Source organism: Dromiciops gliroides, chromosome 5, assembly GCF_019393635.1.
Source record: "Dromiciops gliroides isolate mDroGli1 chromosome 5, mDroGli1.pri, whole genome shotgun sequence".
Classification (NCBI taxonomy): domain Eukaryota; kingdom Metazoa; phylum Chordata; class Mammalia; order Microbiotheria; family Microbiotheriidae; genus Dromiciops; species Dromiciops gliroides.
The window spans coordinates 281,773,169-281,799,942 of record NC_057865.1 but is presented as its reverse complement, the minus strand read 5'-3'; the positions used below and the strand labels follow the sequence as shown (position 1 = coordinate 281,799,942).

Genomic DNA, 26,774 nt, shown 5'->3' with positions numbered 1-26,774 from the left:
ACATGCTCAAAGACCTGAGCAGGGACTCCTGGCATGGGAAGGGCCCTTTTGGAAAGTGAGGGGAAGACCCGGGCAGGAGTGGCACAGAGTCTGATGAGGTCGTGTGGACCAGTTGCCAGTTGTTTCCATGGAGGATTTTCCAATCTCATGTAATCCTGAATCCATTGAAGGTAATATAAAGGCCTAGGAAGGATCTTGACAGGGAGAAAGCCAGACCCTTCTCTCTGCCATTGCCCCAAACTCCATGAGTAAGAAGAGGCTGTTCACCAAGGAACGGCCCCTTATTCTACGTATTGATGTAGCCATGCTGTTTATCCTTTCTGTGTTGTTGAGTTGTTTGTCATGTCTGGGTCTCCGTGATCCCATCTGGGGTTATCTTGGCCAGGAGACCAAAATGATTTGCCATTTCCTTCTCCAGTTCATTTTACAGATGAGGAAACTGAGGCAAATGGGGTAAAGTTGCAGCTGGTAAGTGTCTGTTGCCAGATTTGAACTCAGGAAGAAGAGTCTTCCTGACTCCAGGCCTGACTGGTGCTCTCTCCATTGGGCTACCTAACTTCCCATCCTTTCAGTCGTCTATTACATTGGCATTAGGATCAATTGTTTACAACCATTTGTTTTGCATTTTCTTCCATTCCAAACCACTGTGGGCTCTTTGCTGGCATGGCTCCACTTCTTGAGCTGCTCAGGTGAGGCTGGTGTTCTGGGGGACTATCAGATTCTGATAAGGGAGGTGTAAACAAGCTTAGGGAAAGATATAACGCAAGGGAACAGTTGGGAAGAGAAACCTTTCCCAGTATTACTTAATCTTCCACTTTATACTCAGTGAAAGCAAATGAGTGTAAATAGTCATAAAGATTAATGGGAAGTCCAGGGTTTAACTTCCAGAAGATGACGTCACTTTCTCTTTTCCCTTTTTTCCACCCTTTAAAATGTGGAAACTTTTTAAAACATTCCATTAGGGAAACTCCTTTCCCATTACATTTTTATGTTCCTTAAAGCTCTAGTGCTGGTATTGGTTTTCTGCTTTAGCTAAGACCTCCCTCACAACACTTGACTCTCATCACACTGTGCGTTCTCTTATTATGTCTCTGGTCGTCTTTTTCCCCGGCTTCTTCATGACTTCTTTCTCATTCTACCCTTGAGTGTGGATGGCGTTCGAGGCTCTGTCTTTGCCTTCTGTCTTCCCCTCTCTCTTTGTCCTTGGCATTCTCATGTGTTAGCACTCCACACGTGACTCCTCCCCACATCGATAGTCAGAGATCCGGCCTCTGTCCTGTACTCGATTTTCCAGTTTGTGGCTTACACTGGGATGCACTGGATATGCCACCTACTTGGCCTTTACAAAATAGGATTCTTCCTGGCACTTCTGTGGGCCTGTTGTGGGTGAGGCCATTGTCCTCCTAGTTACCCGCACTTAAGAACCCAGTTATGAGCTTAAATGCTTCTTTGTCGCTTCAGACTCCCATTCAGTCAAACGGCGTGGCTTTTCTCCTCTCTCTAAAATACCTGAAGCATTTGGCTCTGCCCCCCACTTTCTTCAGGCCCCCATTACTTCCCCTGGGCTCTCCAGCACTGGAGTGCAGCAGGCATTGGATCTGACAGAAAATTGTAATAGAACTGACCTGTCTCTATAGCCTCCTAGCAGTGCTGGAATTTCAGTAGCATCCTTAGCTTTCCCATATGTAAGATAGTGTCCATTAGGTTGAGCTGAGTCATACCTTAAGTCTCACTCTAGAACCTTTCCTAGTAAAAAAGCCAACTTGAGCCAGCCAGCAGCCTCTGATGTTCTTGCCCCTTCCGTAGGGATTCACAGCACGAAGGGACAAACATCCAGAGTGCAGTGGATGGCTGAGGGCGGCTGGGGTCTCAGGACCAGGCCTTGCTACCTCAGCTGTTCCCTGTGAGTCGACTGGTGGGGACATCCCGCAGGGTGGCAGCTTTGCTACTCTGTTCTCTCAATCAAAGACACCTCAGCTCACGGCTTTGATCCGTTTCAGGACTTGACAGATCCGGTGACCTCTTGGTCTTGTGGCTGCTTTCAGCTTCTAATGGATGCTGTTCTGGTGTCCTGCAAGCTGATTGATTGGCAAAAGAATGATAATGAGTGGATACAGAGTGTAGTTCTAAAACTCCCATTGATTTTGGAGGAAGGTGATATAAATATTTAAAGCAGATAATATGTAAATGTGCTCAAGTGTCTTAGTACTAGCACCACTGCCACATCCACCACCACTGCCTCACAACAACAGCAGTAACCTAGAGAGGTAACATGTAGTAGGTACTACTACCTGCCTGAGGAACGTGCTTTGCAAACCATCAAGTGCTCTCTCTCGGGCTGGTTTGGGGCTCATTTTCCTCTCTGGGTTTTCATTGGTACAGGGGATTCCCAATGAGGAAATGCCCCTCCCAATACAGCTGTAGTTTAGAGAGTTGGCCTATGTCCTGAGAAGTTAAATGACTCAGAATACATCTGGGACAGTATTCAAATCCAGCACTGGGGCTTACTGACTCCAAGATCCAGGCAGAACAAAGGACAGAAAAAGCACTTAAAGGCGGTCGTGTTTTACTTTAGAATGTAGACTCCCTGAGGGTAAGGATTGTTTTCTTTTATTTGCAAACCCAATGCCTGGTGTATATGAGGCACTATTTAATAACTGCTTATTGGTGAGTCACTCAGAGAGACGCAGCAAACATTAAGCTTAGCTTCATATAAAATGTACAGTGTCTTTCAATGAAATGACATATGACTAAAACAAGTTTGTCTAGGCGGTTTAAACTCTTCCTGCTTCAAGTGTTGCAAGCAGGGATTTTTCTCACATACAAAAGAATCAAGTGGGCCTTGTATTCTCCCTTGGGGCAATAATCTACCCCCTCCAAAGGCCGGTGGATCGATAGGGCCCCTCATTGGGGCTGATATAGTGAATTGTAAACGTGTCAAGGAAAGAGAGTTACAGGAAATGTCTGGTGGGAAGGACGTTTTTAGAGTTTGGAAGTCAATAAGGACTTTCGTCATTCAGGTCGGCTGGTGATGCTGCAGGCCAGGGTTGTGATAAGAGCCTGGCACCTTTAGGTAGGGTTTTGAGAAAGAGAAGCAAGCCCAGCATAAAATTCTGGGGATGCAGAGAGTGGCCTACTCTAGGGATTGGGGGAGTGGGGCGTTGGCTGAGTCTGGGTGGGTGTGGCTCAGGGCCAGATGTTTGAACTTGGACTTGAGACCGTGAAGGCCCCACCCTCCTGCCTCCGAGGGAGGTGAGAGCTCAGCCTAGGGCTGGGGATGGAGAAGTGGGGAGGAGTGACGGGTCAGAGCCTCAGCATCCCGGCCAGGGGAGGAGGCTGATGATTGGAAGGGGTGTGAAACAGACAGTCTAGGGAGCCAAGGTAATTGAGTAACCCGAGTCTGTGTACGTGTATGTGACCTAATCTGTTTGTAGTTTGTACTCCAGGATTCCCTTGAACTGTAGTAAAAATAGTGTCCTGGTGTCCCAGGAGCATGGCCTTTTCTGAAAAGAGGATGCCCTTTTATTCCCCTGGATGGTGACAGGGCACACAGAAGCCTTGGTGGGAATCTGCCCGAGAGGACCTTCACTGTGGGTATGTCCTGAGGCTGGGTACCTCTTTATCATATTCCTAATGAAAGGCAGTGATTTGAGGGGGACTTCTGGGATTCTTGGAGCAGAAAGCAATAGGCTTCAGAGAGGCAGGGGGGAGAGAAGAGACTGTGGGGGAGGAGAAACCACTTTAAAATAAGCAGAGGCACAGTGGCTGATGTACTGATGTGACCAGAGAACACTGTGGGGCTGGACAAATATGGACAGAAACCATAAATACTCATCTGGGAGGACTGGAGGAAATTTGACAGCAAAATAGATGAAATTAAGCCATATGGAAATTGGCTGCACATATTAAGAATGGATGAATATCTATTTACTCTTTCGGAGGAGAGAATATCCCTAGCACTGGAATTTATTTCACAGCTCCTTTAATATTATATAGAATTACACAGCTTGGGAAACTACAGACTGAATGGGAAGATCACTGGGAGTCAGGAGACCTGGGTTTGGGTTCAGATTTAAATACTGCCACACACTTTGGGGGAAATAATATCACCTCTCTACATAATTTCCTCGTCTATAAAATGAGAAGCTTATGATAAATTATCTAAATATTTGTAATTTGTCAGGCTTGGAAATAGTAGGATAGGTCGTTCTTGAAAGTAAGATTCACATACCTTAGGTGTGACAAATTAGAGGCAGTGTGGTATGTGGTAGATAGAGAGCTGACCTTGGATTCAGAAAGACCTGGCTTCAAATCCAGCCTCAATTTCTTTTTAGTGTTGGGATCACGGGCAAGGAACTTAACCCCATGAGACTGATTTTCCTTATCTGTAAAAAAGGAGGATGGTATTTGAACTCAATGGCCTCTTAGGTTTCTACCAGCAATAAATCTGTAGTCCTATGAAATCATTTCCTTCCATCTTTTTTCGTAGATAGACTTAACTATATCTTTTGTGTGTGTGTGTGTGTGAGGCAATTGGGGTTAAGTGACTTGCCCAGGGTTACACAGATAGTAAGTGTCAAGTGTCTGAGCTGGATTTGAACTCAGGTGCTCCTGACTCCAGGGCCAGTGCTCTATCCACTGTGCCACCTAGCTGCCCCCTTGCTATATCTTCTTAATTACAGATGGGTTGTGTTATGTTATGGGTCATGTTGGTAGAGCGAGTTACCAGAAGATTTTTTAAAAAATAGGATTTTGCTTCACTTTGCCCATTTAATTATCATTATCCCATTGATTTCACTTTTCTTTCCTTGTGGGAAAACCATTCTTAAAAACTCCCTTATTTTAAGTTCACTAAAAGGCAAGTTTTATATTTTGGATTGGGCAGTGAAGTGAACTTGAATTTTCAGAAAGACAAAAAAACCCCAAGTCTCTCACTTTTGTAGGATGTCTGAAAGAAATCTTATGAAACATTTCTGACCTCATTCACAATTGTGGCAAAGCTGTGTGAGTTGGTTCCTTAAGAACTGATTAGGTACTGGAGGGAAACCACAAGAGATACTCATGCTTTTGTTCTGTTTGAGATAGTTTTGCATAAGAAAATATGCTTTAGATGTACTTTGCATAAGATCACTCAGGTGTCTTTTTAAACTGACTCAGTGCGTTTGGTAGCTACTGCCCTTCCTCGTGAAGTTCCGTTTACACAGGGCCAGAGCTGGTCCTTTAGACAACAAAACACAAACAAATCAGCTGTCTACTCTCACATTGCCCCAAGTAACCATAATCAATGAATTTTTGACTTTTCAATCAGTTAATTTAGCATAGGGTGGGCCAAGTCACAAAGGGGTCTGAAGTTTTAAGAACTTTTTAAAAATGATTTTTTCTTTATTTCCTATATATGAATATGCACTTATTTCCTATATATTGGATATGATGCTATGGTATTGTAAATTAAAACCAAAAAATACTAAAAATATTGAAACCCCTTTGTGACTTCATAACTTTTGGCCTACCCTGTATTATGGTGCCAGGATTTAATGGATATCACATAATGGAATAACATTTCCCTCCCCTTCCCCTTCCCTTCCCCTTCCCTTCCCCTTCCCTTCCCTTTCCCTTTCCCCTTCCCCTTCCCCTTTCCCTTTCCTTAAATATTATTTAGCTTTTATTACAAGCTCATGGATTAAGAACTTAGAGATGATCAAGCCCAATTCCTTCATTTTACAGATGAAGAAACTGAGGCCCAGACAAGTTAAATGATTTTCCCAGTTACACATCTAGTAGCTGTCGGAAGTGGGATTCAAACCCAGCTCTTCCTGACTTTAAGTCCAGCTCTCTATCTACTATAACATGTACTTTTCAAGTATGCTAAGAGAAATTACTTAATTTTAGACACATGTTGCATTTATTTCTTCCTCAAATACTTCCTTATTTCTATAATTTGATCATAAGAACTAGAAATATGAAATTTGGTATAATTGTGTTTAACTTGTTGGTGAATATTATAGTTTAATCTTACCTTGCAAGATATCCCACTTAAATATTATTATTTATAGGACCAAGTCCAGTTGGTTTTACTTTAATATTATTTTTTAAAACTTACCATTCTGGGGGCAGCTAGGTGGCGCAGTGGATAGAGCACCGGCCCTGGATTCAGGAGTACCTGAGTTCAAATCTGGCCTGAGACACTTGACACTTACTAGCTGTGTGACCCTGGGAAAGTCACTTAACCCCCATTGCCCTGCAAAAAACCCAAACCAACCAAACAAACAAAAACCCAAAAAACCCCCAAAACAAACAGACAAAAAGCCTTCTAGTTCCTTTCCCCACATATCCAATCTGTTATTAATTCTTGCCATTTCTACCTTTGCAGCATCTCTTGCATTTGACCCTTCTCTCTATTCACCTAGCTGCTACTTGAGTTCAGGACCTTCTCACCTTTTGCCTAGATTTTTGCCGCAGACTCCTGACTGGTTTCCCTGACAGACTCCCTGACCCAAGTCTCTCACCACTTTACTCCATTTTATACACTACAGTGAAAGTAATTTTACTTAAATACAGAACTGACCTGTCCATCTTTAGAGACTCTTTTCTTAGCTTTTAAAGCCTTCTACAACCAAACTCCCTCCTTGCCTTTGCCACACTGAGTTCCTCTTTTCTTTGGGATGCAGTCTTCTTCATGAAGACTTTGCTGTTCTCCCCTTTCCCCCACTGCTAGTGGCCTCCCTCCCAAACTTTTACCTTTTTCTTTCTTTTTAAAAAAGTAATAAACATTTTATTTATGGTTTTGAGTTCCAATTTTTATCCCTCCTTCCCCTCTCCCTTCCCTGAAGCAGTAAGTAATCAGATAAGGGTTATACATGTACGATTATGTAGAACAGTGCCATATTAGTCATTTTGTATAAGAAAACTTGGGGGGCAGCTAGGTGGCGCAGTGGATAGAGCACCGTCCCTGGATTCAGGAGGACCTGAGTTCAAATTTGGTCTCAGACACTTGACGCTTACTAGTTGTGTGACCCTGGGAAAGTCACTTAACCCTCATTGCCTCACAAAAAAAAAGAAAACTTGAATAAAAGAAAAAAATGAAAGAAAGTGAAAAATAGCATGCTTCAGTCTGTGTTCCATCAATATCAGTTCTTTCTTTGGAGGTGGGTAGTATGGTTCATCAATAGTCCTTTGGGATTGTCTTGGATCCTTGTACTGTTGAGAATAGTTGTCATTCATAAATCTTCATCAAACAATATTGCTGTCTCTGTGCACAATGTTCTCCTGGTTCTGTTCACTTCCCTATAAATCAGTTAATACAGGTCTTTCCAGGCCTTTCTGAAATCATCCTGCTTGTCATTTCTTATAGCACAATAATATTCCATCACCATCATATACCACAGCCTGTTTAGCCATTCCCCAATTCATGGGCCTTCCTTTGATTTCCAGTTCTTAGCCACCACAAAAAGCTGCTAGAAATATTTTCATACAGATAGGTCTTTTTCTCTTTTGGGGGCTTTTACCTTTTTCTAACCAGTTTGTATTTATATTTTTATATATGCTTTTCTCCCTTAATAAAATATAAACTCATTGAAAGTGGGGACTGTTTCATTCTTTGTATTTGTCTCTCTAGCCCCTAGCATAGCACTGGCACGTAGCAGGTGCTCTAGAAGTACTGGATTATGCACTGATAGCAGTTCTCAAACCTTAGCATTTGTGTTGTCTAGATCACAGGAAGCAATTAAAAGCAGACAAACCCAATGCTTTTTCCACTTTTCTCCCCTATGAGGAGTTGCTTGGGAAGTTCAACATTGTTGCCCATTACTCAAATCTATGTAATACAAATCTATACAAATACAAATCCATGTAAGTTCATAATTAATGTTGATTTGTTTTCATTTACTTCATTCATTCATTTTGCAGGCAGTGAGGGTTAAGTGACTTGCCCAGGGTCACACAGCTTGTAAGTGTCAAGTGTCTGAGGTCATATTTGAACTCAGGTCCTCCTGAATTCATGGTCAGTGCTTTATCCACTGCGCCACCTAGCTGCCCCCTTCATTTACTTCAAGTAGAGGGACACTATTTAGGGGAACAAAGCCCTCATTTGCAGCACATAATTCTATGCATCTCCACAAAAGTCTTGCTCCCTCATCATGGTGTGGAGCTGACTGGGTTTTTCTAAGGCTGTGCTTGAAGAATACAAGTCAAGTGTTTTCTGTGCTGGCAATACTTTGCATTTGGTCTCAGTGAGGGATCATGTCTGCTTTCTGGAAGCCGGCATAGCCCAACCAGTTAATCAGCAAGCATTTATTAAGGCTCTTCTTTGTGCTAGACACCATGTCATAAAAACACGACTCAATGGCCCTGGGCCTCGTGGGAGGGACCCGCAATGTCCACTGATAAGGAAATACAGGAAACCAATAAAGGAAATGCATAGTGATTGATATGGGGGGGAGGTGGGGGAAGGAGATGAAGTGCAAGGAGAGTCGGGAAAGGTCTCTGTCTGGAGGTAGAAACAGGCAGGCACAGCTTGTTCAAGGGCCTGCATCTGGGAGCTGGATTGCCGTGGATGGGGGCCCAGAAGTGGGCCGCTGGGGCCAGAGAGGCTGGGGCCAGGCCACGGAGGGCTTGAAATGCTCAACAGAAGAGTGAGTGTGTGGTCCTTAGAGAAATGGGGAAGAGCCTTGTGAGCCACCCCTCAGGAGGCTCCTGCAGGAGTGCAGGCCTGAGCTAGGCTGATTCGGGGAGGAGCAGTAGACAGATGGGAGGAGTGTGGAGGAGATGGATCTGAAAAGATTGGGCAGCTTGTTAGATCTGGGGCAGGGGACAGTGAGGGAGATTGTAGAACGAGGCAACTCTTAGGTGGCCAAGCTGCGAGACAGGAAGAACGGTGGTGAGCTTTCCCAGAAATAGGGAAGCTAGGAAGAGTGAATTAAGAAGGAAGCTCGTCCGGCTGTGGTTGGGATAGGCTGAGGTTGAGCTACCTGTGGAACATCCAGGTGGATGTGTCTAGCAGACAATTGGAGGTGCGGGAGTGGAGCTCAGGAGAGAGACAGGGGCTACAAACGGAGATTTGGGAGAGACTTTTTCATCAGAAGTTTGATCACTTGTTGATGAGTTATTTGGCCTTTGTGATGGATGAAAGAGTTCTTTGCTATGGAAATGCATATATGGTACATCAAACAGATGATTTCCATTTCATTTCATTTAATAGCACCTTTGTATTTACCCAAAGGAGTGCAGGAGGCATTTGAGTGTGGGCAGCCCTGGCTGTGGGACCTGAGATCCTGCATTCCGATCGTACTGATATTTACCATCTCTGTAGCCCTTGGCAAGTCACTCAAGCTTATGGCTTTCTCTATAAAATGAGGGGGTCAGACAAGATCCCCCCCCCCAGGACTCCGCCTAGTCCAGGTCTGTGAGCCTGAGGTAGTTTAGGGTTAGACGGTAGAAGGTTTCGGACCAATATGAGACAATGAAGCCCACACCAGCTGTGATTGGGAGCCCGAGGAGGAAGTCAGTGATTCAAAGAGTAAGCTTGGTAGAAGCTATTGATAGCAGAAGCTGTGATAAGTTCCAACCCACTGAAAGAGAGACTGTTTAGATGCTACAGGAGTTTGTGTCTGAGATCATTAGACCAGAGGGACCAGTGGGTCATGTCTTAGCAGTACTGGTACGGAAAAGGCAGCATAATATGGTGTCGGAGGCTTTCAGATTTGTATTGAGGGCACTGACCAGTGGGTGGTCTTCCCTCTGTTAAAGGGAAAGTTGGCAGGTAGAGAGTAATAGAAAAAAAAAAAGTTCAAGGTGTTCAATGTCTGGGACTTTGATATTGGAAAAATCCATTGGAAATACTTAGCCATTGAAGGAAACTGATGAGGTTAGAAGGTGGAGCCCAGTGTGTGTTCTGTTGCGGGCAAGTAACACATCTGTGAAAAGATGAGTCGATATAAAATATAGTCACTTTTTTAGGGGCGGGGAGTGACAACTAACAGCTGGGCAAGTCAAGAAAGGCCTCCTAGAAGACGCAGCCCTTGAATCTGGCTTTGAAGGAGGCAGAGCTGAGGGGAGAACATTCTGGGCCTGTGGAATGGGTCTGACCCATGAGATGAAGTGTCACGTGCATACGGGAAATAACGACAAAGCCGGTTTGACCAAAGCAGAGGAAGTGGGAGGGCCGGGCTAGGTTGCGAAGGGCTGTAAATGCCAACCACAGGAGTCTGGGATAGATTGAAGAGGAAGCCACCAGAGTTTAATGAACAGGGAAGTGGCAGGGTCCGATCTTTGTTTTAGGAATATCATTTTAGCAGTGAGCTATGGAAGATAGATCGGAGAGGAGAACAACTAGATTCATGGAGGCCAATTTAGCTAAGCTCTAAGATCCTTGTGGTACCATTTGGATTCCTTTAAGAAAATAAGTTACTGGACATCTGTCCTGAATTTAGAGACTTGTAATTTAAGGGAAAATGTTACATGAAATCCTCAATCTTATTTAAAGCAGAGCACCAAAAAAGATATAGATGAATTTATTATAAGCTAAGATGACTAAATATATCATTTTCCTTATTTTATGTATTTTAATTGCAAACAGAAACTTCTAAGGAAATGCTATGAAAAGTGAATGTATACCTGTCACAGTGCTGTAAATACTTCCAAGTGTGCTTTTTGTTAGTGACCACACAATGGAACTTTTGGGTGTTTTGAGGTTGAACATAGACTCAAACAATCGGAAGGGACAGCAGAACAAACATCCTCTCGTCAGTATCCCTAACAAGTAGTCTTCTAGCCTCTGGTTGAAGACCTCCAATGAGAGGGAACCCACTTTTCCCAAAGGAACCTGTTCCACTCTAATAATTGTTAGGAAGTTTTTCTTTACATCGAGCTTAAATCTGCCTCTGAAACATTCACCCATTACTCCTAGTTTTGACCTCTGGGGTCAAAGGGAACACATCTTTCTAATCCTTCTGCCAAGCAACAATCCTTCAAATCCTTCTACATCTCTTCTCATATGATGTGTTCTCAAAGGTTCATCCTTGTTTTCCTCTTGGGGACACCCTTTTATAAGCACCCTGAACATATGTGATGTCTAGAACTGAGCACACTATTCTAGATATAGTTTGAATAGGCCGGAGTACAGTGTTGCTTCAGTAGATCACTACGCCTCTTCTAATGTAGACTAGATCATATCTTTTTTTCGGTGGGGGGGCACTATATTATATTGTTGACAGATGTAGAACTTGTGGTCTATTAAAATCCCCAGATGGTTTTTAGAGGAACAGCATGTTCCCTAGCCATACTTCCCCCATCTTGTACTTGTGACTTTGGTTTCTTGAACTCTAAGGTGAGGCTTTATTACTTAATGAGTCCCTATTAAGTTTCATCGTATTAGAGTTGTCCAAGTTATTTTTGGGGTTTTGAATTTAACATGTTATTCTTCCTAGCTTTTTGTAAGCTATAAATTGATAAGCATGACATCATTGAAATCATTGGCAAAAATGTTAAGCAACACCAAGCCAAGGATATATCCTTGTGAAGTGCCATTGCGGACTTTCCTTGACATGGACATCGAGCTATTTATCAATGACTACTTTGGGGATTCAGCTATTAAACCAATAACTAATTCACCTAACTGTGCTATTGCCTCTCCAACTTGTCCATGAGAATCAATTGATTGACTGTCAAATGCTTTGACAAAATCTAGATAGATGTTATCTAGATCATTTCTCTGATCACCCTTTCAAAAAAGGAAATAAGGTTATCTCGGCATAACTCGTTCTTGAAAATAATCATCCTATTTAAATAATTCATTCTGGAATTTTGTCAAGTGAAAGTCAGTTCACTGGCCTATGGTTGCAGATTCAGTGTTCTTCTCTTCGTATGTGGGCTTTTCAGTATCTCACCTGAGCTTCTGATCTTTTGATTATCACTGACAGTCATTCATTAGTTACATTTACTGGCTTTTCCAAAACTCTGTTGTGTAGTTACTTCCTGTGCCCTAAACTCATTAGGCACAACCAGATGCCCTCTATCATCTTATTTTACCTTGTTTTTGAATAATCCAGATGTTTACATTTCTTTCTGCCATTTCCTCTCCTCTCACTCACTTCTTATATCTTTACAGTTTGGCTTCTGATCTTATCATTCATCCAGAATCACTCTCTTCAAAGTTGCCAACCTTGATCTCATAAAATATGCCGACCTTTGCATAGTCTTCATCCCTCTTGATCACTCTGTAGTGTTTGATACTGTTTACTGCCCTGTCTTCCTGAGTACTCTCTTCTCTGGGTTTTCTTAGCATTACTCTCTCCTGGCTCTCCTGCCAATCTGACTGTTCCTTCTTAGTTTCCTTTGCTGCTTGATCTTCCATACCCTGACCCCTGACTCCACACCAGTGCAGATTATCCTCATATCTCACCTGCACCACTTCACTTGTCTCCTAATTGGTCTCCTTTCCTTAAGTCTCCACTGCTGCCCTCCCCAGTCAACCCTCCACTTACCTACCAAAGGGATTTTCCTAAATCTCTGATCTGACCATATACCTCTCCTACTCAATAAATTCCAGGGGTTCCCTAATACTTTTCAGATCAAATTTTAAAAGTCTTTATGGCATTTAAATACCTTCCCAACCTGTTTCCATCCTTCTTTTCTAGCACTTTTGTGGCATAGTGGATTAGGTGTTGGTCTTGCACGCGCATGTGCACGCACACACACACACACACACACACACACACACACACACACACACACACACACACTATAGCCAGTGAGCCATTCCTTATTGTAAAGGAAAGAGAAAAAGAGGGGGAAAAGCAGTTCAGCAAAACCAACACATCAATATTATTTAAGTATGTGCAATATCCCACACACCTAGTGTGTGTTAAGCCAAGAGCATTTTAATGATACCACATTCAGTTTCTTTGCGTTTTCATTTACATTGTTGTTGCCTTTGTGCATAGTGTTTCTTGGTCTTACTTCCCATCAGTTCCTAACAGTTTTCCAGGTTCCTCTGTCTTTCATGTTGTTGTTTCTTACGGTGCAGAAATAGTGTATTACTTTCATGTAGTATAGTTTTGGTACCCCAGAATGGAGCACTATATCAGGAATGCTCTAATGTAGTTCTGGTCCTGCCTTTGGGTGACATACTGTAGTGTATAAATGCCTTAGATTGTATCGGCCACCACACTTGAGGATCAGAATCTTTTCTCTTTGGCAAGCTCTAGTTTATAAAAATTGCGATAGGGGCAAACTTTCAATGTGTGACTTACCTTAGCAAATTAAAAAAAAAAAGGAATTCAAGGTCCTTCTAACATAGCAAATAATAGGAAGGGGGAAAAGGGTGTGTACTGTGACAGGATTGTCCCTGGTTATTCAAGATTAAAAAAATATTATTGCCCCTTTGCCCCATCAGAGTCAACATGTTAGAATATCTCTCCTTCCTGTTATTAACTAGGGGAGCTGATGGACAAATAAGGGCATTTCTTTGGATTTTTATTCAGTGTGAGGTGATGTGTGGGTCATACCCATCTCTGGACTGTACCAGAACATTTTTCACACATCCTTCCTCCAAATTGGATCATCCAAACACAAGTGAGCCCAGTGCATTTTGTGAATTTAGCTCCTTGGGGAGGAGTCTTTTGGTTTTTGTCTTTGTATTGGGGATGAATGAGCACTTGCTAGGATCATTTTTATTCTTTTTTTTTTTTTTCTTGCGGGGCAATGGGGGTTAAGTGACCTGCCTAGGGTCACACAGCTAGTAAGTGTCAAGTGACTGAGGCCGGATTTGAACCCGGGTACTCCTGAATCCAGGGCCGGTGCTTTATCCCCTGCGCCACCTAGCTGCCCCGCTAGGATCATTTTTAAAGTGGTTTCATATTTCAGGGAGGGTTGGAATCAGAAGATCCTGTGATTCAGAGCGCCTTTTTCTCCCACAGGATTTCAATGTTTTTGTTACTCTGAACTTGCCAAATGAAGATCTCTAGTGAAAGGCTCATTTGCTATTCAAAATCAAGGTTTTTTTCTTTTGTTTTGGATAGCTTGTAGAGTGAAGGATTGAATGATGTTCGAACTCCTTTTTAAATTTGCTTAAGCTTATCAGTTTCTTTTCCAAGTACTTGTGTGTGTGTGTGTGTGTTTTAAAATTAGCCTGCATTCCAGTTCTTTAATGAAAAAAGTCCATGTAGCAAGATGATTAATCTGTTTGTTTTTTTCTTTTTCTTTTCCAGGTCAGATCCTGTCTGTGAAACTAGCAAACATTTCAGATCACTGAAGCCATTGGTTTTTTTCCTGTTCTTTGCTTTAAAGCCCTGTTTATATTTGAGTCATCTGCTGTTTTCTCATGCGGTCCCAGACCCAAGGAGCACAGGGACAGGGGCATTGTGACAACAATATGACTAATAGTAAAGGAAGAGCTATCACAAACAGAAGCAGCGGCGTAGTCAGCAGTAGAAAAGGATTGGTAGATTGGACTCTCCATTTAAACACAGTTCAGCCGGACACATTTTTAAGCCTTCTATTGAGTATGGTGCCCGTCATTTACCATAAAAGTCAAGATGGCATCTGGCAAGATGGCCTGCCAGCCTCAGCACAGACATTTAACATGAGAACAGATCAACACATGGAGTACCATCATTTCTCAGAGCAGTCTTTTCATGGCAATAACGGACATGTTCCGTCAAGCTGTAGCCCAAAGTATGATGACTATGCTAACTATAATTACTGTGATGGGAGGGAGACTTCGGAGACGACAGCCATGTTAAAGAATGAAGACATGTCTAGTGATGCTGACGAAGATCTCATTGGGGAAGGGAGTCACCGCTTGCCAAAGGAGTCCAGTGGCACGATGGCCCTGCAGATCCTGGTACCCTTTCTGCTGGCAGGTTTTGGAACAGTCTCGGCAGGCATGGTTTTAGACATAGTCCAGGTGAGAGTTCACTGTTTTGTGTTTTCATTCATCTCTTTCCAGATCCATCTTATTGCAGGACACTAAGACGTTTAAGGTCGAACTTGTTGGCTAGTGATGCTCTGAAAGATTTACCATAAATTGTATTTATCAGCTTGCAAAGTGAACAGAACATTATGCTCTGGTAAAGTAGAAACTAGTTGGCTTCGGTATTTTAGAACTCCTGAAAGACCAACAGGATTCTGGCCATGAAAACAGTAATTGTATCACCCAATAATCAGTAACAGTGAAAAAATAATGAACAAACTGGAAAGATAGAGACACTTCTGTAAATATGCTTGTCAGCAGTGTCCACCTGTTTCTCCACAGCCCCACCAGCACTGAGTTTTCCTTGCTCTTGATTATTTTTTCCAGTTTGATGCTGCCACCTTTTATATTAGTCAAAAGTTAGACCTTTAACAGGTTGCAGTAAACGCCTTGGAGAGGATCAGTTCATGAAATAAAAATGAGAACATGTTGTCTCATCACACTCTGCTTTTCTGCTGGTTGTTATATCCTTGTTTCTTCAGACTCTCAGTTCTACTAAATCAATGTTACTCATGTGGTTACTAATAGAAAAATTGCTCTCTATTAATCAAGAGGGAGCAGGTTACTCCCTTCAGAACCTGTTGCATCTCTTCTGGTTGCTTTTGTTCCATCAGTCATCTTCCCTTTTTACAAAGCGTCAGCCTTATCCTTTCTGGTAAGTTTTCCCCTATGCCTCGTAACACTCTCCTTCCTAAAAAGAAAATAAGAAAGGGCCACCCTGTTCTCTATTCTTTGCTCCTAGCTTCTCAATGATTGACGCTCTCGGCCTCTGCCAACCCAACCCTTGCTCGCTCCTCCTGCCATGTGTTCTCATGGAGTAGAGTGGCTTCCATCTTTACCACTTTACCGAAACTGCCCTTTTCAGGGTTGCTGAGGATCCTTCTAGCCAGATATATACCAGGGCCTTTTCTCTGTCTTCAACCTTTTTGGATCTGTTGGTGACATTTGATGCTGAGCTACCCATTTTTTTTTTTTTCTGGATACTCAAACAAATCTCCACTTGCCACGGCCAGCCACTTAAAGGATCAGCCATCCTGATGTAGGAGGCAAAAAGGGGTTAACAGAACAACCTAAGACCCAAGCTCCAAGTCAGATGTGAGCTCTAAGAGGGATTCAGACCCCAGTTAATGGAAACTGACAAGGCGGGATGCTAAGTTCTCTTACCCACAGTAATCAGTACCCATAACGAGAACAGAGGGAGCTAGGCCATGAAGACCTTCAATAAACTGACAGGCTATAGAAATTCAGACTAGAAATAAATGATAAATGAAGATGTTTTGAAACTAAGCATGGAAGTCAGAAAGAGACATGTGCAGAAAAGGCCAAATTTGTCCCCAGATTCACCTTATGATATGGAAACCCCAAAAACACCTCCACAGAAAAAGGTACCGCACCTCGGGGATTGGTTTAAGACCCCAGGAACTACAAATTAGAACAGGCCCTCCCTTGTACCTCCCAAAGGTGGAGAATATTATAATGAGAAAGACAGGCCCTCCCCTGTACCTCGCTAAGATGGAGATTATTATAATGAAACTGATAATCAATTTATCCATACTATAAATATAACTCTTTCCTTTCTTTATTCGAGAGATACCTTTCCACTATTCTGGTTCTCTCCCTGTGGCCACCCACAGTATTGCAGTAAAACTTGGGAAACTGAGTCACTGAGTCTTGTAATTCTTTTGGGACGACTCACGATCAATTTGACCCCAAATTCCATCCCACATCAATCCTATAACTCTGTGCTCTGTCACTGTTTAACTCTTAGGAAATACTGTCTACAGTTGCTTCTCTTTCCTCACATCTCACTCCTATTTTTACCCCTTTGCCATTTGGTTTCTGATGCCATCATTCAGATGAAACTCTCCTATCCCAGGTTACTAAGTTTGTTAGTTACTAAATTTACTGCCCTTTTCTCATTTCTTATCCTTCTTGGTTGCTCTTGTCTGCAGCAGTTGACCCTGTTGACTTACCTTTCCTCTACTTTCTCTTGGTTAGCATCCTCTGCGTGTGACTGACTGCTCCTTCTCAGCCTGGCTTTGCCTCATTCTCCTCCTTGTAGCCTTGGGCATGACTCTGCCCTAAGGCCGAGGTATGAGACATGTGGCCTGTAGCACTCTGAGTGTGGCCTGAACCAGATTCAAGCCTCATTACTCTCTGACTTGAGTGTGTTGATGGATTAATTAAAGTATATTTATTTTTCATAAAAAAAGCATGCATGGCTTTCCAAGACACTATATCCCAGCAAAAATAGTTCTGCATGAGTCCGTGGCCCCATTTCTCTCTGAGTTTGTCACCGCTGCCCTATGGCTCTGTCCTACTCTTTTTCTTTCTTTCTTTCTTTTTTTTCTTTTTTTTTGCAGGGCAATGGGGGTTAAGTGACTTGCCCAGGGTCACACAGCTAGTAAGTATCAAGTGTCTGAGGCTGGATTTGAACTCAGGTACTCCTGAATCCCAGGCTGGTGCTCTATCCACTGCGCCACCTAGCCGCCCTGGTAGCCCTATTCTTGCAGTCCCTCTGGTTCACACCATTAGCCCTAGTCAGCACATCATTAGTTTCCAGGTCTTACTGTGACCACCTCTACCTCCTGAGCATCAGCCCCCTTTTTTCTACTGACATGGCCTCCACCCTCACCATCTTCAAGGTCACTCAACTCTTACCTTCCTTACTCTTTGATCTTGAAGAAGTCACTTGACTTTTCTGGGCCTGTTTCCTTATCTGGATGAGGCAGCCTTTAGGATCTCTTCTAACAGTAGGTCTGTTATCCCAGGGTCTCCTCACATCCAGTCTTTCTGTTCTCTACTCTGTCTACTACAGAATTGCCAAATACATCCCACAGCATTGGTCTCTCTAGGTCATTCCCCTCTGATCAAAAATCTTCATTGGGTTCCTTTTGTTTCTAGGGTCAAATACGAGCTTCTCTGGTGCTAAAGGCCCTTCACCATCTGGCTGCAGCCTGAGTTCCCATTACTTTCCCTCTCGTAGTCTATGTTCCAGACAAATTGGATTTCTGACCATTTCCCATGCACAATATTCCATCTCCCACCTCCATGTTTTTTGTGGTGTTTTTTTTTTTTGGTTTTGTGTGCAAGAGGGTATAATTCTTGCAACAAACATTTATTTTATTTTTTTCCAGTTACATGTAAGGGTAGTTTTCAACATTCATTTTCATAAGATTTAGAGTTCCAAATTTTTCTCCCTCCCTCCCTCCCTTTCCTCCCCCCTCCACAAGACAGCAACCAGGTTATATATGTACAATCACAAGTGCTCTTTTCATCAGTTCTTTCTATGGGGGTGGATAGTAAGCTTCATCATTAGTCCCTTGGGATTGTCTTGGATCACTGCATTGCTGAAAGTAGTTAAGTCATTCGCAATTTCTCATTGAACAATACTGCTGTCACTATACACAGTGTCCTCCCAGCTCTGCTCACTTTACTGTACATCAATGTTCATTCGTCTTTCCAGGTTTTTCTGAGATCATCCTGTTTGTCATTTCCTATAGCACAAGACCATTCCACCACAATCATATACCACTGCTTCTTCAGTCATTCCTCAATTGATGGCCATTCCCTTGATTCTCAATTCTTAGCCACCACCAAGAGTTGCTATAAATATTTTTTGTACAATTTCCCCCCCTTTTCTCTTTTTCATGATTATTATTGTTAACTGTTTTCCTTCCATCCTCTTCTCTTCATCATGATATTTATTCTATTATCCATATTCTTTCATCCTATCCTTCTTCAAAAGGGGTTTGCTTCTGTCTGTCCCCTCCATGTTTTTTACAGATTGCCTCCCATGCCTTGAATCCCTCCTAGAATCTCCAGCTCCGTTCAGGGCTCAGCTCATGTGTTGCTTCAGACCGAAGCCTTTCCGACATCTCCCCTCATTATTGTTTAGTGCTCTTTCTCTGCCAAAATAACTTTATATTGACCTTGTAAATATTTTGTATTTTCTCATCTTTGCACATGCTGTTTCTGTTAAAGGCTAAAACTCTAGCTGGTCTGTCTAAAATCTCTAACGAGGGGTCGCCAATAAATTATAAGCTTTAGCAAGAGTTAGGCTTTTAAGCATTTATTAAAGAGAATAAGAATTTGGTAAAGAGAGAGAGAAAGGCCTACATTCATCTATCTATTAAAGGGAGAGCACATTTCTAGCTCCCCTCTCCGCCAGAGTCCTGAGGAAAGAGCGCGAGTCAGAGCGCCAGGCTCCCCCTTCTTCCTCCCACCAGCAAACGTCACTTCCTGATGCCAAAGAAAAGACACATGGTCTTGCCCTCAGAGACGTTCACCTCATGGCACAGCTTTTCTACAGTAAGTCTCCAGCAGGTGGCGTCATTCCAATCGTTACATTTCCTTTTAGCAATAGCTAGCCAGCATTAGTATAGCACTTTAAGGTTTGCAAAGTGCTTTACAAATATTAACTCAATTTATTCTCACAACAACCCTAAGAGGTAGATGCTATTATTATCCCCATTCTACAGATGAGGCAACTGAGACCAACAGAGGTTAAGTGATTTATACAGAGCTAGTGCCTGAGGCTGAATTTGAACTCAGGTCTTACTGACTAGGCTCAGGGCTCTATCTACTGTGCTGCTCAGTTGTCAAGAACATAAGCTCCATGAGGTCATGGATTATTTAGTTTGTATCTTTATGTTTTCAACTCTGAGTGCTTGGCACACAGTAGATGCTTAATAAATTCTTACTGAATGAAATGCAAATGCTGCCTTCTCCTCCCTTGGCTTCTGTTGCAGGGTTGGTCACTCTCCTTGGTCCCTGTACCTGGCATCTCCTTCTCTCTCCTTGATTAGTACCTTCCTTTAAATTCCGTCTCAGAGCCCACTCGCTACTTTACTGTCTGTGATCTTCACAGGTGAAAGGGATTGTACCCTCTTCCCATTTCTTTAGCACCCCTTCTCTGAAGCTTTCTCCTCTTGGGTTATCTTCATTACCCTTATAGCCTAGTGTTGGGTATACTTGCTGTTTCCTCTATTAGTTGTAAGCTCCTTGCAGTCAGGGCCCATTATGTCTGTGTTCACATCCCCGGCACCTTGCGCAGGGCTTTGGGGCAGCAGATGTGTTTAATTGTTTGTTGAATTAGACTCCCTCATTTTCTTTTTTTTTTTTTGGTGAGGCAATGGGGGTTAAGTGAATTGCCCAGGGTCATACAGCTAGTAAGTGTCAAGTGACAGAGGCTGGATTTGAACTCAGATCCTCCTGAATCCAGGGCCAGTGCTTTATCTACTGTGCCACCTAGGTGCCCCTCCTTCATTTTCTAGAAAGGAAACAGAAGGACATGAGTGTTCCCATGCCACATGCATGCAATCTGCTGGTTCTTGAGCTTCTAATGTTAATCAGGCAAATTCACTTGAATACCCCTTTCTCTGTGAGGAGAAATTGTAAAGTCTTCTTTGTCATCCTTGGAATCCGGTTTGAATGATTCAATATCAGGGTTATAGTTCTTAGACTGGAACTTTGAATGGGGCTATTCTTCTGATAGGGAAACTAAAGGAGTAGGTGCTGAGGGAAAATGTTTTGCTTGAGCTTTTTAAGATCAAGACAACAATGTTTTCAAAGAGTAGGCAGAAGGAAAGGGCAGCAGCCGGGCAAGGAGAGTTTTGCCCATGGTCTTCCAAACATAGTACATTGAGATGACAACCTTTGGTTTTTTCTGCTGTCGTTCTGGTATGGAATGATAAAATGCTTTTGGAATTGTGTCTGTGTGAGTAGGGGTTACCAGGAAGTAATTCTGCTTAGTGGAGAGAGCAGCGGGGGAGATGGCCGAGCACCTGGGCCCAATCTCAGTTCTTCTGCTGACTCTGTAGCCTTGAGGATGCCGTGTCCTAATTTTCAAACAAGGAGGCTGGAGCAGGTCCTGTTCAGGGCCACTTCTGGCTTCCCATTATCTGCTCTGTGTCTCACTTTTTCAGAGGAAGGTGGAGGAAAAAGAACACATTTCTCTTCAAAGTCTTATTTGTTGTTTCTGACTTAGATAAAATTCCTCAGCTGAGTAAACGATTGTACTTCTGTTTTTGATAAATCAATAAATCACCACTTATTAAGCGCCTACTAGGTGCCAGGCATTGTGCTCAGCATCAGGATGCAGAGACAAAGTCAAAACAGCTCCTGCCCTCAGGGAACTTCCAATCTCACTGGGGAGATAGCATGTATTTGTACATACATTTGTTTATTCATATATATATACATAAATATATTTATTTATATGTACGTATATGAACATATATACATTTATATGTGTATATATACATATAGGTGTGTATGCATATATACACACACACACATATGTAATGTATAGTAGAGGTATACAAAACAAATTAAAAGCTTCCCTTGAGAGAGAAGGCACCAACTCCCATCCAGGAGGACCAGTAAAATCGTATCCTATCCCCCCATGCCTTTTGCATTTCAAGGCAACCCTTTAATCTAGATTTTAATTTTTAAAAATGTTTTTCTTCATTTTTAAAAATCAAAACTCCATCCGTCAATGAATAAGGTGTCTGCTACATTCCAGGCTCTGAATATATACAGATAAAACCAAGATAGGCCTGAAGGAATTGGCATTATTTTGGGGCAGACTGACACGTACATGTCTTGTAGGTGTACACAGAGGGATGAGAAGAGGAAGGCGCAGACATGGAGCAGGGGTGCAGGCTGGGGTGGCCTGGGTTGTGCTTCCGGAAAGGCCTGAGTTGAAACTCAAAGGAAACCAGGGGAAGGTAGTGAGGAGGGGCTGTTCCTCCCCCCTGTGTCCTAGAGGTCATGGCCGCTCCTTTCAGTTTCTCTAAAGCTCTGGGTTTGGTGGCCCTGGAAGGCCTGGGCTTCGGAGGTGACGTAGGACTTTTCTCCATCAGCGCAGTTTTGTGATATTCTGGCTCAGTCAGTGTCGAAGAGCCTCTCCGGGGGCCGGCAGGACAAGGGAGCACCTCGTGTTTGACCCTTTGCTCTCTGCTTCCCCAGCCCTTAGGCACCCACCCTCTTACACAGTTCTTGCGGGAAAGGAACATTTCTCATTGGAAGAAAACTCTGTGATTGGGTTTTCCTGGTGCTCTTTTTAAGCACGGCACGGGAATGATTGTGTTTCTGATAGAGGGAACTCTCTGATGAAGACACACCCCACACTGATACAGGCTCACACCCCCTCTACAATGGATAGTCTTGGGGATTTCCTTGGGTTACCCAGGTTCATTACTGTGCTTGCTTCAGAACTTCCTTCCTTGTATGGTTTTTTTGTTTGTTTTTTTTTTGGGGGGGGGCAATGAGGGTTAAGTGACTTGCCCAGGGTCACACAGCTAGTACGTGTCAAGTGTCTGAGGCCTGATTTGAACTCAGGTCCTCCTGAATCCAGGGCTGGCTCTTTATCCACTGCGCCACCTAGCTGACCCCTTCCCTTGTATGTTTACGATGTTTTGTTGGATTTCATTTCTTTTTGTTCCTTATATGTAGCATTATTGCCTCCTCCTCCCCCCTCCAGTGATCACTACTCTACCTCCTCTGCCTCTCCTCTTCGCCTAGGAAAAAGTCTTCCCTAGTAACAGATAGAGTCAAGCAAAGCCAGTTTATGCATTGGGCATAACTGAACACATACGCCTGATCCCACACTTCTAGTCCATATCTGGATGTCAAGAGGTAGACGGCTTTTAGCATCCTCCTTCTCCTGGGTTGTTTGGTCCTTTGGACCAGTCAGAGTTCTGAAGTGTCTCAGAATTGTTTTCCTTTGTGTTATTGTTGTACAAATGCTTCTTTTAGTTCTGTTCACTTCATTCAGCGCCATGGTTCATGGGTGTCTTCTTAGGGCGCTCAGACTCTGTTACTTCCATTGCATTCCATTCCCATACCATAATTTCATCACCAATTCCTTCATTTGTTTCTGATTCTTTGCTACAAGAAATGCTGCTATAAATATTTTTGTAATATGGGTCCTCTCCCTCTGTCTTTGACCTCTTGGGTATATGTGCTAAATAGTGGTATTTCTAGATCAGACCATGTACAGTTTAGTGGTTTCTTGGGTCAAGCTCCAGATTACTTCCCAAAATGGTTGTATGCATTCACAGTTCCCAGTGGTGCCTCCCTTTTCCCAGTCCCTCCAACGATTGTCATTTTCCTTTTGTTGTTGTTGCCATCTTTGTCAATTGTTTCCTAGTTGTTTAACTCTCTCCCTATATTGACTTATCTTGATTGTTACAGCAGAACATAAGTTCTTAGTAGTCAAGCTACAGACCGTGTTGACTTCTTCTAAAGAGGTCAACAGTTGCATGTTGTAGCTCACTTCTTCGTGATACATTTACTTCAAGGATTAAAGATTTTGTCTGATGAAAGGAAAGCACAACATTATGCTGGTAATTACGAACCATGTTTAGTCTTTATTTTCTTTGATCCCTTTGCATGATTTTCCGATTAAATTCCAACTTCTTTATATTCTGCACAGTGGTAATTCTACTTTTCTACAGGTTTCAAATTTCAGAATCAAAATTGTCTGCACCAGCACTGTATTGGTGATAGCAAATCATTGGTACAAAACAAGTTACAATCATTTTCACCTTTGTTTTTAGTTTGATAAAATTGCATACTTAGATTGGGAAAGTGAAAATGACTCTTTGATAAGCCTCACAGCCTAACAGGAAGGAAGAAAAAATGTTTGTTTTCATTTTGCAGTTGATTAAATTAAGCCACAAAGGGATGAGGCAACAGTACAGTATCAAGGACATGTAGCACCTCCCAGTGAGATTGGGAGAAATGAACATCATCGAGTTCAGTGTTCACCATTGTAGTAGGACCTGTTCACCATTGTAGTAGGGCCTGTTCACCCTTATAGTAGGGCCTGTTCACCATCGTAGTAGGACCTGTTCACCATTGTAGTAGGGCTTGTTCACCATTGTAGTAGGGCCTGTTCACCATTGTAGTAGGACCTGTTCACCATTGTAGTAGGACCTGTTCACCATTGTAGTAGGGCTTGTTCACCATTGTAGTAGGGCCTGTTCACCATTGTAGTAGGGCCTGTTCACCATTGTAGTAGGGCTTGTTCATTCCATCAGCCTGCTCACTAACATAAAACCAGGCATATGGAGAGAACAGAACAAGGTTGAAGTCTATGGCTTATAAACCATTCGCAGCAAGCCATGATAGAGTTGACAACTTTAAGATAGAATTTCATTTCCATTCTGTGGCACATTAAATGAAGGTGGGTAGATGGCACACTATTACTTTTTTGAAACCTTAATGTGAACTGTTCTTTTCCTTACAGCACTGGGAGGTGTTCAAAAACGTGACTGAAGTTTTTATCTTAGTCCCTGCACTTCTCGGTCTCAAAGGAAACTTGGAAATGACATTGGCATCCAGACTGTCAACGGCAGTAAGTCATTTCCTAACTTGTGGATTACGGTCTTCACAGGACAGACTAAATGACTACAAGGCACCGGCAGGAGCCGGGATCTCAGGGCTAGCCAGAAGGGGCCTCAGAGGTCTTTAGGCAGAGCTGACCCCGAGCAGACAGATATTCCCCCGGGAGCGGCCCCGACCAGTGCTCATCCTGCACATGATGGGGTCCCTGTTCCTCCGCCGGCCCCTCCGCCTTTTTGGATGCTCTGATAGTGAGCATGTTTCCTTGATGCTCAGCCCAGATCTGCTGCACTGTGACTTCCACCTGTTCTAGTTTTGCCTCGGCCCCAGAAGAACGTTTTGAATTCTTGCACCCGAGGCCCTCCAGACATCTGCACTTGACTGTCCTGGTCTCCACCAGGCTCCTTGAGTCGGTTTCTTCTTTCTCCACCTCCACGCTTCCTCCGCCATCCTTTGTTCCATGTTTTTCCACCATGTAAATGAAGCACCAGAACATCAGGTTCTGGATATGCTCTGCCTATACTAGAGTCTGGTGGGACTCTCCCCTCCTGGATCTGTGGATCCTGTGCCCAAGGCGACGCTCACTGGTTCAGACACCATGCCAGCACCCCGCAATCTTGTGCGCCTGAACAATTTTCCAGCCATATTTCCACCATCCTGTATCTGTGTGACTGACTCTTTTTAATACCAAAGAGTTGGAAGTTTACATTCATCCTTATTTTTATTTGGAGAAAACACGTTTGCATCTGGCCAGTGGGGCTTCTGGATCACTCAGGAAGGGTCATGCTAGAACATCAGACCTGGGGTGTAGTCATACTTGTCCTAGACCAGAGGAACCTGGGTCCTGGAACCCGTTTGTAGAGAAGACCTTGATAACCATCATGCTGTGATTGGTCTCATTTTGTGCATTTTAAAAATATTCTAAGAAGGGTTCTGTGGGCTTCCCCAGACTGGCCTTCCCACGGTGGGGGGGCCATCATACACAGACAAGGTTAAGGACCCCTGTCTTCCTCACTGGCCACTGGGCCTCTGTTCCCATTTTTCTAGCTGCTCCTTGCCATTCTCAGTTCTGGCTTCATCACCATCTCTAAGCATGAGTGTTCCCTGACAGTCTTCCTGGGTCCTCTTTTCTATTTTCTCTGTATTGGCTCCCATAAATTCAGTTATTAGGCCTGCATAGATGACGAATATGTATGTGTAGGTGTGGGTGTTTTTTTTTTTTTATTTTTTTATTTTAGCAGGGCAATGGGGGTTAAGTGACTTGCCCAGGGTCACACAGCTAGTAAGTGTCTGAGGCCGGATTTGAACTCAGGTACTCCTGAATCTAGGGCTGGTGCTTTATCCACTGCACCACCTAGCTGCCCCGGTTGTGTGTGTTTGAGTGTAAAACATTTATACAGCCCTTACCTTGCATCAGGTGCTGCAGTACACACTGTACAATCATTATCTCATTTGACCCTTGCAACAGCCCTGGAAGGTAGGTGTGTATACAGGAATTCCATTTTACAGAAGAGGAAACTGAGGCAAATAGGTTCAGTGACTTGCCCAGGGTCACGCAGCTAGTAAGAATCTGAGACCACATTTGAACTCAGGTCCTTCTGACTCCGGGTCCAGCGCTGTATCCATTGCACCACCTAGCTTTCCCCAGTACACAGATGCACGAGTAACCAGCCCTAGTCCTGTTTCTGAACTACATCTAAGCATCACTACCTGTATGCTCAGTCAGCATTTCAAATCTAACATGTGTGAATTTGGGATGCCAGCCCAACTCTTTGCTGCAGCTCGACAAGTGGACAATTGGGCTTGAAAGCAGGAAGTGCCCCTTCTGCCCCTCATTGACTGTGAGCTCTCGGTGCCCTAGGTAGCTCTCTCTCTCTCTCTCTCTCTCTCTCTCTCTCTCTCTCTCTCTCTCTCTCTCTCTCTCTTTTGGTGAGGCAACTGGAGTTAAGTGACTTGCCCAGGGTCACACAGCTAGTAAGTGTAAAGTGTCTGAGGCTGGATTTGAACTTAGGTCCTCCTGAATCCAAAGCCAGTGCTCTATCTACTGCACCACCTAGCCGCCCTAGCTCTCTCTTTGTTTTTTTTTTTTTTTTGGTGAGGCAATTGGGGTTAAGTGACTTGCCTAGGGTCACACAGCTAGTAAGTGTTAAGTGTCTGAGGCCAGATTTGAACTCAGGTCCTCCTGACTCCAGGGCCAGTGCTCTATCCACTGAGCCACCTAGCTGCCCCAGCTCTCTCTTTTATAGTGGAGAAGGTTCTGACCTCCCCTGGAGAGGGAGCTGCTGCCCAGCAGAGTGACCCTTGCCATTGGAATCAGCTCCAGTGCCCATCCCTCCTGCCCCCTCATGAAACTTGGTTATTTTCGTTGAAGAAGATGCCGCCATCTCATTCACTGAGATTGATCTCAATTATCTTGGACTCTTCTCTCCCATTCCCTCCATTTTATCAGTTGCCA

General features: G+C 43.4%; 1 protein-coding gene across 4 annotated transcripts in view; it reads left to right on the top strand.

Annotated features, from left to right (window-relative positions):
• SLC41A2 (solute carrier family 41 member 2) overlaps nt 1-26,774 on the top strand; it is a 142,184-nt gene that overhangs the window by 12,083 nt on the left and 103,327 nt on the right. For 2 of the 4 annotated variants that reach the window (XM_043965642.1, XM_043965641.1), the window contains exons 2-3: nt 14,205-14,902; nt 24,225-24,332. In XM_043965642.1, the coding sequence (XP_043821577.1) occupies nt 14,318-14,902; nt 24,225-24,332 (693 nt within the window). In that variant the 5' untranslated portion in view covers nt 14,205-14,317. Of the gene's footprint in view, nt 1-3,446; nt 3,607-14,203; nt 14,903-24,224; nt 24,333-26,774 lie in introns of those variants that run through there. The other 2 variants (XM_043965639.1, XM_043965640.1) reach the window with 2 other exon arrangements.